General features: G+C 41.4%; 1 protein-coding gene and 1 pseudogene across 1 annotated transcript in view; both read right to left on the bottom strand.

Moving 5' to 3' along the window:
- The window catches only part of GPATCH1 (G-patch domain containing 1), a 38539-nt gene extending 32890 nt beyond the window's left edge, over positions 1 to 5649 (bottom strand). Inside the window, exon 1 of the mRNA XM_006926782.3 lies at positions 5535 to 5649. Within this exon, the coding sequence (XP_006926844.1) occupies positions 5535 to 5607 (73 nt within the window). The 5' untranslated portion in view covers positions 5608 to 5649. The remainder of the gene's footprint in view (positions 1 to 5534) is intronic.
- Positions 5650 to 15502: 9853 nt separating this feature from the next.
- On the bottom strand, positions 15503 to 15792 carry LOC112474568 (annotated as a pseudogene).
- Between the last annotated feature and the right edge of the window lie 5674 nt (positions 15793 to 21466).

The raw sequence follows: 21466 nt of genomic DNA, 5'->3' as shown, positions 1-21466 counted from the left end.
TTTAAGTAAGTTGCTATTCCTAGACTTCACTAGCTTATGTAGCTTAGGAAGCAATAAATCTTATCAAGCTTCTTTATGGTTCTAAGACAATTACAGATATCCCTTATTTATATTAGAAATATGTTTTAGCAAAAATGGCCTGCTTTTCCCACTAAATTCCATTATGAAAACTAAATTACATTGAGGGGAAGAGAGTTCAAATAGAGGGACATGACATCTGCTGGCAGCAAAGGAGGCAAATTGCTTGAGTGGCACATGGCATGCAGAAGCGTGTAACAGAACAAACGCTTCTATTTCTCTTCTAGAACTTCATAGCGTTCCTAACTCAAGAATTTTTCCTCTTCTATTGCCCATTTCCCCCAAATTTTAAGGGTTTCTTTATCTCCGGGAATCTTCTGACTCCATAATAAATATTCTTTCAGCCTATTCTTTTTTCTACTTTGCAGAAAGGACCGGGTTGCTACATCACACAAGATAAAAGGTACTTAATGTTTAACTTAGGTTTAAAGTTGCTATAACACAAATTACTGCCTGATTTTACCAACTCTAATTCAAAATTCTGACTATATTTTATATAAAAAGTAACCATAAAGTTATATAAAAAGTAACCATAAAGTTATTGTCAAACATTCAATACAGAGAGTAAGTTATACAGTAGTTAATGGCACAGGGTTGAGAATCACAGCACTCTGGATTTGAAAGCCAACTCCACCTTTACTAGCACTGAGACTTTGGTCATCTTTACCTCTCTGTGCCTCAATTTCCTCATCTGTAAAATGGGGATGACATTAACAGTAATAACTCTGTCATAGAATTGTTATGCAAATTATAACAATTTGGATAAAATAATCCAATTGAGATAAGATAATGTCTGTAAAGTGCTTAACAAGAAGGGGGTCACACAATCGATACTTTAAAAGTATCAGCTGCTACCATTGTTGTTAAGATAGCAAAGTCCATGTGTACCTGTTACTTCAATAATTAATCAAGCTACTACTTCCTTTACCCTACTATTTGCTAGCTTTGGGAACTTAGGCAAGTTACTTAATCTCTATAAGCCTCAGCCTCCACAACTACAAAATTAGGGTAATAACAGAGCCTACCTTGAAAAGCAGCGCTGAGGATTAAATATCACGTGCAGAGAGCTGAGCTCAGTGCCTGGTCTTAGCGAAGCTCAGTTAATATCAGCTACAATTTCATTTCACTCTAAAGAACTGAATTACAACTTTGGTCCCACAATCCAAGACTTTCACCATTTCTTAGAAATGTAGTACACACACTCTATGACTGTAGGTACACCTGGCATGGCTAAGGTTTCTCAACCTTGGCAGTATTGACAGTTTGTGCTGAATAACTCTTGTTGTGGGGGACAGTCTTGAGCACTGCAGGATGTTTAGCAGCATCCCTGATCTGTAACACTAGATGCCAGAAGCAACTCACCCCCTTTCCCAGGCATTGTCTCTAGGCATTGCTAATTGTCCCCTAGGACAGTGGTCCCCAAATTTTTTGGCACCAGGGACCAGTGCTCCTATGAGAATCTAATGCCTGACCATCTGAGGTGGAGCTGAGGCGGTGATGCTAGCACTGGGGAGCGGCTGCAACTACAGATGAAGCTTCGCTCATTCGCCTGCCGCTCACCTCCTGCTGTGCAGCCCAGTTCCTCACAGGCCACACACCAGTACTAGTCCATGGTGCGGGGGTTGGGGACCCCTGCCCTAGTAGGCAAAATCACCCACAATTGAGAACCACTGGGTTAAGGTGAGAGAGGGCAAGTTCTACCAATCCTAGGTGCTGCTCTTGCCCTGTTCTCCTGATCTGAAAAGGGTGATAAGATCTGCAGACAGCTATGCAGAATCATGGCAGCAGATGATGAGGGCCAACCAACACAGCCGACTAGGTCCCACAGGGCTCCTGAGGAGGAGGCGCCACCTCTAACCACAGCACAGAAAACTCCAGTGAGAAGGTAGCATTTTAGCCAGGCCCTGTTATAATTATTGCTACTAATAATAACCAATCCCTTCTTGTCACACATGTCATCTCATTTATCATATCCTGATAAGGATGTTCTGATTAAGTAATTGCCCAGAAGTCCACAGCTAAAAAGCACAAAGCTGAAATCAGACCTGAACTCTGCCTCTAAGCCAGGGATGCCACCAATACTGTCCTTCACTCATCCCCAACCAAGTTTACTGAAGGGCTTTACTATGGAAGCAGTTCTGAACCTGGGTGTGGGAAACTAGCACAACTCCATCCCTGTTCCCAGGTCACTCGGAGCCCAGCAGAGGAGATCTGCATGTACAGGAAGTCTGACAACATGCAATGCCCACAACTGCACAGACACCGTAGGCAGAAGCAGAATTTGATAGTCACAGATAGGGATATGATTCCCAACAGAAGCAATAACTCCATCAGTAAACAGGAGGTCTATAATACCAGATGCTTTGAGAAAGTAGTCTAGACTGACTGAGTGCAGAGAAGAAATAGAAGTGGAACCAGAAGGGCAGATCCTGCAGAGGTCCCGAAATATGTTGCTGCAGGGTCTTTGGTAAGTCTTATGGCTGATGGGAGCCACAGATAGTTTTAAGTGGGATAGTCATAGCATCAAGGACAAAGAAAATGATCCTAAAATTAATCTGGGTACAGGATGAGCTAGAGCCAAATAAAAGTGTCTAAGGAAAGAGTAGATAAGTACTGGTGCCCCCTTCTTTCCAGGCCAGAGGGTCTTTGTGTCTATAGGTCTATGTGTGACAGTTCAGCCACTGTCTCTTAATCAATAAATCTTTCTGTCAGGGCCAGCAACTTTAAGTAGTGGAGTCCTTTTCCTAACAATATTTGTCTAATCTGTTACTGAAATTTCAAAGCAGGAAGTAAAAATGATTATTGGTCTAATATGTTATATTGTAAAATATACTCAGATTGAATTTAAACTTCAAAGTGCTTAGGAAACAATGAATCAATCCTTAAAAACTTCTAATACTTAGAAGTTAAAAGGATGATGTTAGGTTAGAAACAAATCTCCCTTCTACTTCAAAAGCAAGGTTAAATATTGTATATCATAAATCATAATGATGGAAAAAATCCTTATCTATCAAATTGGCATGTAGTTAAAACAATGGGTATGAAGTACAAACAGAGGTTAACAGATACTGAATTTAGGAGCCAGGAAAAATGAGGTTATTTCTCTCTTGTTATACGCTTTGTATGTCATCAAATTTCCAAAAATAAATATGTATAAATTTATAATAAAAGTTGGAAAATTTTAAAAATAGGGGGAGAAAATGCAAGGTTAGATCATTAGACTTCATTTCAGATTTTGTGCATTCGCAAAACAGGAAGAATTAGAAAAATATAGGTAAGTAGTTAATGACTTACATACAATGTCACTTCACAAGGAAACAACTGTGAAACCAGAAATATAGAAATGATGTGAACGGATGCCTAACATGGTTGTAATAAGCACCTCCCATGCATATTTGACACTTATTCTCTTCCTGCCTAAATTCTAAAGTTTTCAAAGGATCCCATGCTGCCTTCTCAGGTTGCCCCTGTTACCTTGCGTAGGTTATTTCCTGTCTGCCACCACATACTTTTGCACTTGCGAACCTTGTTACTTTTTCTGTGGATGAAAAAGGAGTTCTGTAATAAATCTGAGAAGTCCAGCGATGGATCATAAATTCCTAACAGGGCAGGTCATGATGGGTAGTCATGCCCCAGATATATAACTTTTTTAGAAAAAGGTTTATCTTTGCCTTGAGAAAGTCCTGTCCATTGTTCTTCTGCATCTAGGTTAACACACCTTTGAAATACCAAAGTAATCTTTTTTCAGACCCCTCAGAAGTGTAACCACCCTCGAGGGAGCACATAATCTTTGTAACTACACTGTAATATACCTTGCTTTCTCACACTTTTATTCAATCTTATGTTCCCTCCTTAATTCTAAATGCATTTTTTTAAACCTACAAACTGTCATCTTTGGGGGGTATTTTTCTCAGTCTGCTGAGATCTTGCATCCAGATGTATACTCTATTTGGCTGAAAAAAAAATTTTTAAACAAACTCATAAAAATTCCCTACAGGTTTGGATATTTCTTAACAAGTCAACAGTTCTCAACTAGATTTGAAACTCTTCAAATAAAGGTTCTTTGTCAAATTCTTTGAGATCATGGGGTGATGCACTTGCCAATAGAGCTAATGTGATCTTAGGCTGCATTAAAGAAAAAATACAATCTAGAATGAAGGAAACAATAGTAATGGCCCTTCTCCCCCCCACACTCTGGTCCCATACCTAGAGAAAGACTTTGACAAATAGGGTAGAGAACTTTAAACTGAGTGTATCAGAGAACTAAGGATGTTAGGTGTGGTACAGAGATGTCTTAAAGGATATGCAAAGGCTGTCTTCAAATACATGAGAAGCTTTCAAGAGACTAGTTTTTCTCTGTCTTTTGTAAGCAGAGGGTAGAAGCAAGACTAGTATCTGGCAGAAGTTTCTACTAATTAGAACTATTTGCAGAGAATCAAAGGGTCACCATTAGAATGTCCCAGAAGTACAACCAACCTGGCGGCATTTGGTTAGGGTGGGGAAACATATCTCACCAAAAGGAGGTCTGCAAGTAACTCCTAGTCCACCAGGCTTCTTTAGTCTTTCCCACAGGGCTATCACTGTCATCAGTCCTTAGTGGACACTCAATACATACTTTGCTGAACAAATCAAATCATTAAGTGGATCAGACCAGAAACACAGGAGAAAACCTTGCTTCATCTTGTCTTCTCCCTACATTCCACCAGCGAGTCCGGGTCAACTCTGCTTTCAAAGTGTATCTCCACCCAGGCGAATACTTACACCACTACTGCTACACTCCAATCCAAGTCATCATCATCCCCAGACCTCTTTTTGTTGGTCTCTCTGCTTCATTCTTGCCCACTCCCAAGCATCTATTCTCAAAATCAATAATCTTTAAAATAGACATCTTTTCCTTGTGTAAACTCCCCCAATGACTCTCCTACACTTAGTATAACTCTCTTATCATACTCAGTAAGATCCAGCCCCTGCCTTCTTCCCCTTTGACATTTTCTACCAGTCTCTCCCTAGTGCCGGCTGCTCCACCCATGCCAGTCCTGCCTGCCCCTCGATTTGCCAAACTGGCTCCGACTTCAAAGCCTTTGCATGTGCTGTTCTCTCTGCCTGAAATGTTCTTGCCCCTAGATCTCAGTATGGTTGTTCCTTCTCCTGTTTCAAGTCTGAGCTCAAATGTGCTCTTCTAGAGAAGACAGTGCCTGACCACCGCCACTCTCACACGAGCCCGTTTCGTCATCTTTCTATTTCCCATCCCTCTGGGATTCTCATCCGTCTCTCCAGAACGTGGGCACCCCGAAAGCACAGCGCACGCCTCTCTGGTCGCTGTTCACAGCGCTGGTAGCTAGCGAGTTTGGAAGTGCCCGGAGCCAGCCAAGGCTCGGCACAGGGTTATGCTTTTTCGTCCCGAATCCTGGGCCCCCTGTCTGTTTTCCACAGGCTCAGACCGATCTGGCTCGCACCTTCTTCCAGTGGCTCCAAACCCGTCCCATAGCTGACCAAATCCTCATCGCTGTCACTGTCCAGCGCCGCCATCCTGGTCCCTTCCGGGCCCCGCCTCCTCACTACGGAAGCCTCAACAGGCCAAAAGATTCTGCTCTTTCTCCTCCGCGAACCTAAGCCTCTCGCCTCGGATCTGGGACTTCTCAGCCCTCTCTCGGCAAGGCGGACCCCACAGACACAGCCTCCGAGGCTTTGGCAACCACGACATTCTGTCGTAGCTCCGCGGTGAGCCTGTCTGGAGTAAACGCCTGAAAGAATCTGAAAGCCACCCAGCTGTCCCGCCGCAGGGCGGACTCTCAGTGTTCTGCCTACAACCCCCACGCCCCGGGGCCGGTTCGCTTGCCAGCAGACCCTGCTCCTCAGAACCACCACACGTCCCATCCCGCCACCTGCCAGGAAAGTGCCTGTGCTTCCAGGTACACACACACACACACACACACACACACACACACGAGTATATGTCACCCGTAGGTTTGCATATCTGGAGTACACACACACACACACACACACACACACACCACACACCACACACACACCACACACACACACACACAGAGTGTATGTCACCCGTAGGTTTGCATAACTGGAGTCCCCTTCCCGACATCTGGAGGGATTCACAGACACCGGAACCCGATACCCACGGTGAAGACAGCTCGGGACAACACTTGATCAAAAAGAAAAATGAAAAGGAGACTAAAAGAAAAGGAGAAAAAGAAAAAAGTAACAAAAGAGGAAAACAGGGATAGAGAGGGAAGGAAAACTGAAAAGAGAAATGGGAAAGAAAAAGCAAGCAGACAAGTAAAGGGTTCCTGTGAGGTGGGTGGGGGACGCCGAGGGCTCCCTTATTGAACCTAAAGCAACAAACGTCCGTCAAATGGGGTGCTGTTATCCCACCCCAACACTCATATTCTACAGAAGAGAAGAATGCAGCTCAGCTAGTAAGGGGTGAGGCTGAGATGAAAACCAGACCTTGGGAGCTCAAGTTTTCAAAATGAGGGTCAGAAGGCTGTCAGTCAGAATCACTAGGATGCTGTTAAAAGGTCCCTCCCACCCATCTCCCAGGCCTCCTGAATCCGAATCTCTTGGAGTGGGCTCTTCTTCGAGCACTCCTAGCACATCTGACTTCAAAGCCTTTGCATTCACTGTTTCTTCTGCTTGGAATATTCTCCCTCCCAGAAATCACAAGACTCACCTTGTTCAGGTCTCTGTTCAAAGGTTACTTTCTCCACGAAGCTTTCTTATTTTAAGAACAATCCATACGCGCTTCGCTTTTTATCTCCCTTACCCTACTTTACATTTTCTACAATACATATCTTTAACACACTATATAATTTGATTTACTTTATCATGTCTGCTGTCTTTCGGTATTGGAATGTTAGCTCCACAAGAACATAGATTTAGGTCAGGTTTTTTTGTTTTTATTTTTGTTTTTTGCTTTGCTTTGCTTTATCCTCAAAGCTTAGAATAGTGATTGGCAAGTAGTAAGCACTCAATAAATAATTTTGAAAAAAAGAATGAATAACTAGTTAAATAAGTCACAGTACGTGATTTTTTTTTTTTTAAGTTTTAAAAAAAAAAACGGATCTTAACACATAGCCACGGAATTGTTTGACATGTCTCCCATCAAGAAGTGGAGCCTGTGTCCCCTCCCCTTGAAGCTAGTTTTCATAAATAATGTAGAGACAAGAGAACCAAAGTGTTAAATCAAGCTATATTCAGAGACTGAAATATGCTGATCAACCAGGCCATAAAGATACCTGCAGAACAAAAGATTTCTGCTGGGATTGCTAACAACTCATTTCTCACACCTGTGAAGCAGAAACAGGGAAAACCAGTCCTTAAGTGGTGCCCTACACAAAATAAAATCATTCATTCCCTATGGCTTTAAACCATAGCAAACCTATGGATTAAAGGCTGGGAACCGCCAGCCAGCCTTTCACACCTACACAAAATAAAATCATTCATTCCCTATGGCTTAAACCATAGCAAACCTATGGATTAAAGTCTGGGAACCGCCAGCAAGCCTTTCACACTACATATTGTTACCTTTTCTCACTACATGCTCTTCCCCTTCCCCTTCCTCACTGTATGTCCATATCAAAGTAAATGGGTAAACAAAGTCTTTAAACTGTAACTCACAGGAACTCAAGAATGATATATAAACTGAATTTCCTGAACACTAGGGGTCCCTCTCACTGTCTTTACTCTGCCTCTCAGTATCGTTCTCTCAGTGCCTTTCCTCTCTCTCTCACTGTCCTCATCTCTATTGTCTCTGTCCCTCTGAGTCTCTCAGGCTCCCTCACTCTCTGCCTCTGAGAGGAGGCCACGCTCTAACTACAGAGTGTTACCCCTTCTCCAATCAACTTTCCTTTTGACTCTAACTTTGGCGTGTGTGTTGAATTCTTTCTACACTCTCTGCCAAAGGACCCTCGTCTCTCAGTACAGGACTTGGTCTTCCCCAATTCAGAGGCATTTGCCCTGTCCTGCATCATGACATCTTGACCAAAAGAACATACTGAAAGTGGTAATAAAACATTTCCCATGTTCAACTTTTAAGAAACTGGCAGATTCAATCTTCTGTTTCTTGGGATGCTGGCCCTGGGAACCCAACCTGCTTAATTGCAAAGGCATAGAAGAAGCTGCAAAACTGTCATTCTCTGGAGAATTTGATATCTTGCTTCCCAGCAGCTCTCAACAGTTTGGCTCAAATAAAATCTTATAAAAATGCCTTACAGGTGTGGACGTTCTGACATCAACACAACCTAAACACCTAGTACCTTTCCTGTCTTGTTTAGATAGGCAAGAAGACACAAACCTTGGACTCTTATCCAGAAACTGCAGATAAGAAGATAAGATAAGTCAGCTGGGTAGGAAGTAATTTCTCGCTTACGGTCTACACATCAGGGCTGACAGTGGGATGGTCACTCACAACATACAAAGATACCATTCTATATGTTTGGGAATCAACGTCACTTTTTTTTCCCCATTGTGCTTTCTTATTGAAATGTAACATGTACATAAAAGTGCACGAATCATAAGCACACAGTTTTATGCATTTTCACAAAGTGAATATACCCACGTAACAACAAGCAAATCATAAAATAGAAAATCTCCAGAATCCCAGAAGCAATAATACCAGAATGGACTAATTTTGTCTGTTTTGTACTTTATAAAAAATGGAATCGTACAATCTCTTGTCTAGCTTCTTTTGCTCAACAATACTTTTGTGAGCAAAGGTTTTTCTGGCTGGTCAGATAATCAAATTGACATGAGACAGATTAGCAGGAGAAAAGCAAATTAAGGTATCAGAACATGTATACTTCCTGAATACATGAGAGAGACCCAGGAAAACTGAGTAACTCACCAAAATGGCATCACCTTAAATACCACCTTCAGCTAAAGACAAGAGAAAGAGTTGGGGGTAGAGAATCAGCTGTGAGAGGTTACCAGAAGCACTGTAAGCAAGGATAAGGTTGTTATGCAGATGTAAGTTCTAACCTTCTCCATTAATAGTGAAGGTAAGCCTAGTACAGTGAGGGAAACATCTTACAGAGATTTCCCATGTAAATGTCCTTTTACTAAGAGTAACTTCTACTTGGTTATCAGAGCGTCTACCTTGTCTGCTGTTCCTTAAAATTAACCAACCTAACATAATCATATCCAAAAGAGGCATATTTTGGGGTGGCAAATTCTGCTCTCCTTCTGTCCCACCTTTGAAACTTCAAATAAGAATCTTCGCATTCCAGAAACTAAGTTGATATATTGTTATATATTTCAGTAAACCAGCCTCAGTCTTAAGAATAGTTCAGTTCAGTTAAACAGCTGTGTCTCATTTTAATGCAGGACAGGGAGAATTCCTCCAAGTGGGGACTCCAGCCCTACACCCATTGAGAGAGAATTCTTGACTCCTCACAGGAAAGAATTCAAGTGCAACAAGAGTTAGAGACAAAAGGAAAGTTTATTAGAGAAGCAGTAATGCTCCACAGACAATGATGTGGTCTCCTCTTAATGTAGGGAGGAGGCAAGAGAACTAAAATATTAAATCAAGCTATATTTAGAGAATGCAATATGCCGATCAGCCCTGTAGCCAGACCACAGGAAGCCTGTAGAACAAAGGAAGATTTCTGCTGGGACTGCTAACAAACCATTTCCCCACACTGTAAAAAGAAAACAGGAAAACAGTCTTTGAGTGGCGCCCTACACAAAATATAATCCTTCATTCCCGATGGCTAAAATCATGGGGAACCTAAGGATCAAAGGCTGGGAATTGCCAGCAGGCCATTCACGCTGCATATTCTTACCTTTTCTTGCTACAGACTCTTACCCTTCCTCACTGTATATGCCCATATCAAAGGAAAATGGGTAAACAAAGTCTTTAAACTGTAATTTCACAGAAACTAAGGAATGATATATAAACTGAATTCCCTGAACACTCAGGGTCCCTCTCAGTGCCTTTACTCTGTTTCTCTCCCTGTCCCCATCTCTCTCTCTTGTCTCTGTCCTTCTGAGTCTGTTCCAGGCTCTCTCACTCTCTGCCTCTGAGAGATCAATCACGCTCTGTCTATGGAGCATCACCCCTTCTCTAACAAACTTTCTTTTTGACTCTAACTCTGGCATGTGCTTGGGGGAAACTCTCAAAGTCAGAGAATGAGACCCCAAGTGTTTGAAGAATTCAGTTTATATCTGTTTTCCTTTCATGGGATGAGTATGCAGCGTTAAAGGTACAGGGCGTAGTTGTGGGTAATCTCCGCAGGAATCTTCCTGTAGGTTTCCCCATGGTCCGATTGTATGCTAATCAGCCAGATTCCTGTGTCCAGCAGCACATAGCAGGCTCTGGATACAACCTGGTTTAATATTTCTTCAATTTGTGTCGTTTTCGTGCCTCTTTCCTATATTAATTTCAAGAGGCAGTGATGCAGATGCGCTCCTAAAGTTAGGCCTATGTCACGTAAGCAAGTAGTCAGGTATTTAATAAGGGGCAGTCCTATGAAAACAAAGGAAAACAAAGGTTAATGATTGGAGCAGACTATAATCCTAGTTTATGAGTGCCGAAGGCAGGCAGTCTAAAAGATTTCTAGATATCAGGGTGGTAGCATCTTCTGCAGTTTGAATGTCTCGGTCAGTGATGTCATCAGATGTTCAGGTAAATTCCGTGTACAGCAACAGTCAGGAAGAGTGTCCATATATAAGCTGTCGTGATTTCTTTGAAGTTTATATCTCATTATTTAGTTGAAGTTTTCAGGACTTCGGGAAAAAGGCTAGTCTTGAGGAAGGCTGGATAGACGGGCCAGGTATCTCTAACAGAAGAGGAAACGACAGGAAGTGCTGCAATGGCCGCGAGATAGAACACAAGTTAAAACCAGACTGACCCAAGATTGAGGAAGAATTGACCTGAAAGTGACCCCAGGGCCATTACATAATCATCTGCATGTCATCAGCACTGCAGAGTGTAGGGTACCCATCACGAACCTGATGCCATGCCACTTCTGAGACTGACTTATAAGGCCAAAAAGGGGGAGGATAACCATTTTGGAGACAACCTCACCCCTTACTCAGAAATCTAATGAATATTTTACCAGAACCCTCCTCAGGTTCTTCCCTTAACCCTTGATAAAAAATATAAACCCACCCCCTAAGTCACCTCAGAGATGCAGCTCCCTCAGGAGCTCACCAGCAGACCCTCAGGCATGTACTTTCACATTCTCAATAAACTGGCTTCTTTACTCTGTCTTGTTCCTGAGTCTTTCTCGCAACAAAGACAAGAACCCAGAGGTTTAGGATTGAGACCCTCTCTTGGAACTCCCCAAGCCAGAATCGATTGGCATCAGTTTTTAGTTCACAGGGATTCCAAATCCAAGGATGGGAGAAAATTGAAAATGTTAGTTTTCACAGCTAAATATTTGAGAGGAGTCGAATTCAGGAGGCAGTCCAGTTTATGGCTAAATAATAAAAGCCTTAAAGAAGTTAATAGGACTAGAATTTAATATCCATAAATGTGTATTGTAGTTTCTATTGAATCGTAATTTTTCACTTTAAAATCACCCTCACGTTTACTAAAGATAGCCAAATAAAGATTAATTTATTTGCAAAATAAGTCTGGTTTCAATAAACGTGGCCTTATTGTTTGTATAAGTACAATAAGAATAGCAATTGACCATATAGGCTCTTTGAAATCCACTTTACTGGAATTTTTTTTTCATAAGGAATCTACAAGTTGAACTTTAAAAGGCCTCTCGAGACCAGAAAAGCCAAGGCAAGGACTTGCCATCTGACTTTTCCTGGAATACCCTTAGATTTGGGTGAATTCCTTTCTTCTCAAGGTCTTAAACTAGCCTTAGGTTCCTGCACCTGCCAGAAAGTGACCTTCCTTACTCATCTGGTAAGGTCACTGTGAACCCTATAAGCAAAATACCAGGCAAATTTTACAAGCAGGCTTCTGTCAACTGAAAAATATTGACTAGGTGTTTCATTACCAAAAGGATTTATTTAGGATAAAGAAAAGGTTGCAACCCAGAGCATGCACATGTGGCAAGCCATGTGCACACTACGGCCTGTGAGCCAAGATGGAAGGGTATTTATTTATATAAGGGAAAAGGAAGTTAAGGGAAGAGGATGTTAGAACCATAGAGCTTTATTATAAACATGGAGTTCTTCCTGTAGGGTTTTCAAGTGTAGGGTTCTCAGGATTACGCAGAGCACAAGAACTTCCATAAGCCCTAGATCCTCCCATAGACTCTCAAGACTGATTATGTTTGCTTAAAGTTCCAGTTCATCTTCATTGCTTCCATAAACCATTCTTAAGTCCGTCAAGCTGTTTGGTCATATCTGAGTCTATACATGATATCAAACATGATATTCCAGTCAAAGCCTTGGTAATACAACCAGTTTCCAATTCTGTCCTGTTACAAGAACAGATTCTAACTGAACTTATGCAAATAACAATATTGCCGTGAAAATAAGAATACTCACTGAAAGTTTCTGAATTCAAGAGGGATGAGTTAGGGAGAAAAAGATAAATTTTTTCGATTCTGCATACAAAGGTATATTTTACCGAATTGCTCTAAATCATAGCTATCTTAAAAGGGAAAAAATTTCCTTAGATCTGAAAAACAAAAGATTAAAGGGCCAGCAATATTTCAAACAAAAATCAATAAATATTATAATCATCCTCATCAGTCGCACATAATTAAAACTTGTCCTGCTCAAATTCAGTTTCTCCATTAGTTGATTGAGGGTGATAGGGACAGTAATAATTCCTAGAAGTTTTCAAGGCTTTCATCAAGATTCATATGATGTGCCCAGTGAAGTGGGTGTCTCGGTCACTAGAGGTTGTATAAAGCATACCCCAAGTAAGAAACATATCTTCTAACAGTTCCTTTGCCACCGTGAAGCATCAGCATTTGCAGGGGAAGGCTTCGACCCACCCAGAAAATATACATACAACAAGAACATACTGATAACCTGTACTAAGTGGCAGTTGAATGAAGTCCAGCTTAAAGGCACAGTGGTGGATGAAGGAATTCAAAAACTGAAAAATAGAGTTTGCTAGGGAGCCTAGAAGAACCACGTGATGGGGTTTCGAATAGCCCCAACTATTCACTTAATTTACAGCCATTATTTACCAATACAATATATCCTAGAAGTTTATCATCACTTATTTGTCAATGTTTCTCATTCAATATACCAAATAAGCCTAATTAGTTTAATATTTCTCTCTTATAAGGGCAGCAGGAAGATCCTTTAAAATGAAGCCATGGGCCTTTCGGAAATTTTCAGTTATTTTCATGTTAAGAAAAAGGCTTTTTAAAATTTTAATTTTGGGAAATCTGTTTAAAAATAGCAAAGGTTTTTAAAACACTTGAATAGGATTATAGGTCATTATGACACAATTCTTAATTATCTATTTAACCAAAGTGATGAGAAAAGATTTCAATGACAAATACAGAAAGTTGTATACTTGTTAGCAAAACTTAGCTCTTACTATTGAGAAGATTCTGTTTTCTTAAGTAATCAAGGACCTCTATAAGACAACATAAAACACAGAAAACTATTTGGATAAAACAGAATCTTTGCTTTCTAGGCAGAATACTTTTCACAGTATCTTACCAAGAGTAGACCAATAGTACAGGAAAACTTTGTCCTTTTAACAGAGGAACCAAACTCTAATTCTGCATCAGCTTACTTTTGATATTTAAATTCACATAGTTAATTAAATTCATTCCAGCTGTATTCAGCTTGACCACACATAAAATTTCCTTTCTCCAGATTCTTTTCATAAACCTTCATCTTTCCTTGTCCCTTTTAGTTTGTCTCTTCTTATTCATGTAGAAATAACCAGCTTATTTTAGGATAAACCACTTTCCTTTAATTCTCTCAAAAATGTATCTCCATACCTTATACCTGTTGACATCAGGAATGTCCAAACCTTTAGAGAATTTTTCTTAAGGGTTTATTTGAGCCAAACTTGCCAGGAAGCAAGATCTCAAAAGTTCTGGCAAATGACAGTTTTATAGTTCTTTTTATTCACTTGGAATTAAGAAGGGAACATAAGTGATATTATGTGAAGGTGGAAGAAAGCAAGTCAAGAAATCTCTATGATTGGATTACAGGATAGTTATCAAGATCACAGGCTCCCTTGAGGGTGATTACGCCTCTGAAGGGTCTGGAAAAGAAGATTACTTCTAGCATTTGGAAGATCTAAATGTGCAGGAACAATGAACAGGGCTTGCTTAAGGCAAAGATAAACCTTGTACAGACCTGGGGTAAGATTATCCATCATGACCTGCCCAGTTAGGAATTTATGAGCAGAACACCCTATGAGGGTACTTTCAGTCACTGAACTTGTGAGATTTATTACAGAGCCCACTTTTTGTTCACCTACCTTCTTTTATTGAAAATATATATTATTTCCTTGCATTCAAAGTTGTGTCTTCTATTATTGCCAGTAGTTTCAATTACATATATTGGAATTTTTAATCTTTAAAACATTAACTTCTAATGAAAACTAAGTAATTAGCTTCCTTTAGATTGGCCAATTTATGAATACATTTCATAACCTCTAGAAACAGGCTCTTACTGGTAAATATATTTCATATTTTTAGAAACATACATTTCCTCAACATAGTACAAAACATTTTTATTAACAGAGAAATTTATCTTTTAGTTTCTATGTTTTTAGAAGCCAAAAGTAGGTAAACTTAGACTGATTTAGCAAGTAATGTTTCAGTATTTTATCTTATTTGAAAATAATATTGATATTTAATAATTTCCATCTTTTCACTTAATTTAACAAAACTCTAAGTTTTCAAATTACCAAAAGCTTCTGGGAGCTATTCTTTTTTTTTTTTGGATGACCAGAAAATAAACACCTATTAATACAATAGCAACAGAAAGGGTTTTCAATTTCTTAGAAGAAAAATAAAACATGAACAAGCACCACCTGGTAAGTATTACAAGATTAAATGCCCACATTTTATTGTTCTGAGAGCTCCCTACCACACTGCAGATGTTTCATCAAGGACAACTGCCATCAGAGCCACTGTAGGACGTTTCTCACTGCGCGTAGCTTCACAGTCAACTCCTCAGAGAGAAGACTAAAATGGTACTGTCCCTGTTTTAGAAGCTCTTAGTGTCTGGCAGGAACTTATCAATGTAGAAAACAGACTCTTGCCTCTTGAATTCAAGAAAAACCGTGAACTACTCTATCATTTTTTTTTCTGATACAGTCTGCCAGAATGCTCTGTGAAGACTCATTTTCCATTCCTACCACATTATCTGGGTGAGAGGAGAGACGGGCGGAAAGGTGCCAGTGTACCAATAGGAGATTCGGGTGACAGTCTGCGCTCCACTCCCTTTCTGCTGGCAGGAGTAGGTATCTTTTCTGGCATCTACAGCAGCTTGTTGTGGGGAGGAAGAGGCCGCCCATCCATCACCTCTTCTTGAAGTCATATTTTTTCCTTTCATAAATGACATCTGTCTTAGAGCTACCCAAACTGACAATCTTTGGGCAACCACCTCTATCCTTTTCCTAGATGGTGCACTCCACGGATTACACGCAGCCCCTGAGAGGAGCCAAAAGTTACATTCATCACATATATGCTCCAGGATTCATGGATACACGTAGGTGTCACAGATCACACACCTACCATCACATTTTTCACACGGGGCAACACCAGCCTACTTGTGGTAAAAGATCAAGGCCAAGTAATGTTTAGCCATAGTTCATACTTAAGGGGGCCACCGAAATTATTCTTAAGTATATTTACTATAACACAGAATCGTTGCTATAAAAGTTTTTACCTAAAAAGTTTTTTTCCTACTTACATCTAATTAATGGATGTATCCTTAACAATTATGTTTAGGTTACTTGTGAAAACTTCATGAGATATTAAATGAAGTCAGCCATCATTCTAAGTTATTATTTTTGCTAACAAACTTATAAGCTTAGATAGAATAAAAGTAGTATATTTAATGTTGATAACTGTAAAGATGATGCAGGACAACAAATTCCCCAGAATTGGGAAGAGGGGAGACCAAGCCTTGTACAGAGAGAAGTAGAGGTCCTTTGGCAGAGTGTAGAAAGAATTCAACACACGCCAAAGTTAGAGTCAAAAGGAAAGTTTGTTAGAAAAGGGATAATAGTCCACAGAGTGTGCTTTCCTCTCAGAGGCAGAAAGTGAGAGGGACAGTGAGAGGGACAATGAGAGAGACAGTGAAAGACAGAGTAAAGGCACTGAGAGGGACCCTGAGTGTTCAGGGAATTCAGTTTATATGTCGTTCTTTAGTTCCCATTTCCTTTGATATGGACATACAGTGAGGAAGGGGAAGAGTATACATAGCCCCAAAAGGTAAGAATATGTAGAGTGAAAGGCCTGCTGGCACTTCCCAGCCTTTAATCCATAGGTTCCCCACGGTTTTAGCCATAAGGAATGACTCTTGGTTCCTGTTTCCCCTTCACAGGTGTGGGGAAATGGGTTGTTAGCAATCCCAGCAGAAATCTTCCTTTGTTCTGAAGGTGTCCTCCTGGCCTGGCTGCAGGGCTGATCACAAATTGCAGTCTCTGAATGTGGCTTGATTAACATTTTAATTCTCTTGAGTCCTCCCTACAATAAAGACATGCCTGTTTTAGTTAAATCAACAAACTAAATTAGCTTTAATTTCAATTTTTTTTTTCTCAGGCGAGGCAACCCAAGGTTGACTTCACAGATTGCAAGAACCTTGTCAATTTACAATCCCTTATTTTTCATTTTTTATGCCTACAGCACCCGGTCTTCCTAGGTGGTCTCCTATCCAAGTACTAACCAGGCCAGGCCCTGTTCAGGGTGGCATGGCCAATGACTCAAATATTTTTTCCAAGTCATGTGAATACCAAAAGCATTTGGCTTATTTTCTATATTTCTGAGAATTTTAGCATATCCAATCCTTAATTTATATAAGCACTGGTTTGTTTTGTCGATGTAAGAAATGTCCAAACCTGTAGAGAATTTTAATAAGTTTATCTGAATCAAACTGACAATTGCCAGGAAGCAAAATCTCAATGGATTAAGAAAATGCTCCAGAGCATGGCAGCCTTGCAGTTTATTTTATACAAAGGAGGAGACAGAAGGAGGGTTCATTAGTGGTAGGTTAAGGGGGTGGGAGAAAGCAATGCAGGAACATCTCTGGGATTGGATAAAATGTAAAACAAAGAGACACATACTTCTTTTCCATTGGTGGGTACAGGAGAGTTAATAATTAACATTTACAACACAGAGATGGTGTGTGGGGAACAAGATAATTACGAGGAGTTCTGTGGTCTCTGTGCTTTGGGGCAGTGGGTTGCGCCCTGAGGGGTCTGGGAAAAGGGATTACTCTGACATTCCAAGGGTTTGTTATCTTAGACAGGCTCACTTAAGGTAAAGATTGACCTTCCTCAAGAAAGCTACAGGCCCAGGGTGTGACAACCCATCATAACCAGCTTTTGGTTAGAAGTTTTTTGTTCAGATTATGCAGTGTGATTACTTTCAATCTCTGAGTTTGTAGGGCCCACTGCTGAATTCAGTCTGTGAAGTCAATCATGGATTGCCTTGCCTGAAAAAAAAAAATTTGAAACTAAAGCTAATTTAGTTTGTTGATTTAACTAAAACAGGCATGTCTTGATTGTTTATATGCTGGCCTCCTCTGAGCTTGTCAGGTTAGTATGTGGCCTTTTCTTTTTTGTCTGGTTTTTAAACCCATCAGTTTTACAAATTAGCAACACCATCTAGAGGTAGAAAATACCACACATATACAACATACACACACACACACACACACACACGCGCACACACAAACACATGAACACAAAAACAGATGCAGAGACCTCATGCCTTCCATAAAAGTGGGATCTTTCAAATGACCTTCCCCCTACAACCTTTCTTTAAAAATAAGAATTAAATTCCTCAAACTTGCAGTTTAAAAAGATAACCTAGAGAAGAGTTCCTGGAGAAGACCAGTTATTTACATCTCAAAAGCACAGAGAAAGAAATGCAAGTTCCTCCTAGAAGGACTTTGAGATGAAAAGGGGTGGCTCCGGGATGCTAAAAAGTCCTGTGCTCCTCTGTAGCACCATATGGCTTCAATTTCTAAGAATGTTTTTCATAAAAATTGCAAAATTGAGTCTATAATTTACGACTAGTAGTTTCAATTATATATACTGGAATTTTTAACGCTTAAAACTTAAAACCTTTAATTCACTTAAGGATTACCTTGTAATTTCTACTTTTAATTTGGCAAATTTCATCAGATTCTCCAGGAGGAAATGTATGCCAGGCTGCTCTCTGTTAATCTAAAAATAAAGGCCAAAGTAAGAGGCAACAAGCATTTATTTGAGATCCAAAAGAATAGCTAGCTATTCTGGAAGCACTGATTAGACAGAAACCCAAATAGTATTTCGATTAGAAAGGGAAGGCAAGGGGTCTTTATGAGAAAGGGGAGAGGGAAAATTGCATCAATAGAAAGAAAGCATTTCTATAGGTGCAGATAAGCTATAAGATAGTGACGTTAATTCTAAAGAATGTTTTTAATCTTCAGTCCCTAGTCGTGATATCTGCTTTCTTGTTATCTTTGCAAACAGTTGTTTGGAATACAATGCCTCTTTACACCCAGCCCAAAGGTTATTTTGACCCGTTTTAACATTCCAAGGGTTCTAGGAGTGAGCTGTGTACAAAGTAGGTCCTCTGGGATGGCAGCTCTGGCTCCATTTTAAATTATATTATTTTTCACACCTTGGAGAAGCTAGTGCCTCTTTTGTCAATAAGCAGGTGTTAGGAGGTGAGACTTGCATTTTATTTGGAAGAACTGGGTGCCTAGACAGTCGATTGCTGGCTTCAGCCAAGTAGAAAAAACAGCAACTTGATAAAATGGTTGTCTGCAGTTGAGATTTTAATGTTTTGCCCATCTCTGAAATTCCCACGTCACTTTTTTGTTAGGCGCACAGGAGCTCATTTGTGTGCTTGCAATACATGCCACCAACAAAACTGACAAGTAAGAGGTTAGATATTTCTTTCCTGCTGGGCTAGCAGCAGCAGCAGTTTCTTGGTCACAATAGGATCAGAGATACGGAGTCAGGCCTGTGGGTCCCCTTGCAAGGAGTCATGAGAATGTTTAATTCTGCACAACCCCGAGGAGTGACGCTCAGGTGGTTCACATAGCCAGGAGATGCCTGCTGGGACTCAAGTGTTTCTTTTCCTCCAGTGATGCCCAGGAGCTAGTCTTTGGGTAGACCAGTGTGTCTTTAACAACATGCTTTCTTCTCTTGCTCTTCCTTTTTAATGAAATAAGCAATTCAAGAAGGCAATGGTGTCAGGCTAGATTCAATGACAGATTTTGGTTTACATTGTGTTAACTTTTACGTGTATTTCCCTATATGGCAAAGTGCTGCTGGTTTTCCACTAATGATTTGTTTAAATAAAGTAAGTAAATTTAGAAAAGACTATTAAAGTCAATAATAGTGCAAGTGTGACAGGCATATGTGACAAATTGTAAAGTAACTGGAGCTTCGAGGTGGTAGATGACTGGAGTCAGCAGGCCAGAACTAAAACTGATCTCAGCCACAGAGGAGTGTGCCCTTGGCCACTTCACTCTTCAAATGAAGACCATTTAATACACTTACTTGAAGAAGGGTCATGAGAATGAAGCATAATATCTACAAACTTTCTGGCTAAAGTAGAGGTTCTATTATGGGTAATTAGTAGTAGCAGTAGTAGTAACAGTCGTAATATTACAAATGTAGTAGAGTGACCTGCCACCTGAAACGGAAGCAGCTGTTTGTAATTCCCAATCCCTGGGGGCGATACTTTTCCAGGGCAATGGATCAATTATAGGGTGACGGGCATATGATAAAATTAGCTTGATACTCACTTCTGACGCTAAGAGAGAAGGGAAGTTTTTGCATCTGCTAGGGTTTTTCATATTCCTGTCCCAGCACTGAGCTGGTTAGGGCTCTCCAGGTTCTTAGAATTAAAACAATTCTTTATGGAAATGCTTTTTCATCTGCAGCATCATGGAGTTGGCAGTGACAGGTGGATTGTTTTGAAATTGACTTGATTGTTGGTTCCTGGTTGTTGCTACTATTTATTTTAAAACTTTTGAACAATCCTTTTAAATTTTTATTTTATATTTTTTAAGAGAAGTAAACGCTTGGCTTGTTTTGAAAGCAGATTGTTCTGTTCTACCTATAGCATCTACCGTGACCGCCAAACGCAGTGGCAACTGCCCAAAGGTGTCTCCTGTTGGGGGAGGGGTTTTGCGACTGCTGGGCATTGGCCTGGAGGGGCGCCCCCGGCCCCCCGCCTGGGGGCTTCCTGCTCCCTCCTCAGGGTCTGGGACTCTGTTCTGCCAGGCATCTGCCCTGAGCCTGTCAGTCTACCCGTCGGCGGTGGGTGGCGAACCCAGTCCCCAGAGACTCCCTTTCGCTAAGCTAGGTGCATCCTTTCACCCAGTTAAGAGCTTTAATTTAATTTTTTTAGGCGACGCAACCCTTGGTCGACCTCACAGATTGCAAAGACCTAGTCAGCTTACTATCCCTTTTTAGGTCTACAGCACCTGGTCTTCCTAGGTGGTCTCCCATCTAAGTACTAACCAGGTCGGACCCTGCTTAGCTTCCGAGATCAGCCTGGATCCGGCTTGTTCAGGGTGGCATGGGCTTGTTCAGAGTGGCATGGCCGTAGACCCAGCTAAGAGCTTTAACACGCACTTTTGTTATAATGCTTTCCACCAGCCAGAGAGCGGGTAATGTGGCCCCATTTTGCAGTTGAGAAAACTGAGGTTTGAAATGGTGGTTAAGAAACATGTTCAAAGATACCCGCCGAGTCTTTCCAGCACAAAACTCTTTCTGGGGGTTCTTCCGTAGGTGGACCTCCTCTCCCAGCGCCCTCTGCGAACCCCAGAGGATCTACCTAATCTCTGCAGCGAGGGTGGGGGAACAAGGGGTTGACCGCCGCCCCGAGTAATTTGGCCAACTCTCTCTCAGAGTCCCCAACTTGGCCCCGGGTCCCTTCCAGAGGGAAGGTGTTGCTGACCACTCGGCCCAGAGCACTGCGCTCCCGCCGCGCCCTGGTCGTGGCGTCAGGTCTGGTTACTGTCCTCCCGAGTCTGCGCTCCTCCTAAAAAGGGCCGCGACTTTACCCGTGCGCTCTGCATTTGCCCTCACCGCTCCAGACAAGGGGCCAGGTTCCCAGCCTGGGCCTCACTGCGGCCGCAGAGACCCCGGCCCACCCCTGCACCATAGGGATGACACCGCCACGACATCCAGATTACGTCCCTGAGGCTGAGAGAGGGCGAGCGACGCGCCCAGGGGTCCCAGCTCTCTGCGCTGCTGGCCTCAGGTCTGGGCACCGGGCCTGCCCCACCAATCAGGCGCCGGGGCGGGGCG

Source organism: Pteropus alecto, unplaced genomic scaffold, assembly GCF_000325575.1.
Source record: "Pteropus alecto unplaced genomic scaffold, ASM32557v1 scaffold7, whole genome shotgun sequence".
NCBI classification, from domain to species: domain Eukaryota; kingdom Metazoa; phylum Chordata; class Mammalia; order Chiroptera; family Pteropodidae; genus Pteropus; species Pteropus alecto.
The sequence above is the reverse complement of the archived record's forward strand: the minus strand, read 5'-3'. Positions and strand labels throughout refer to the sequence as shown.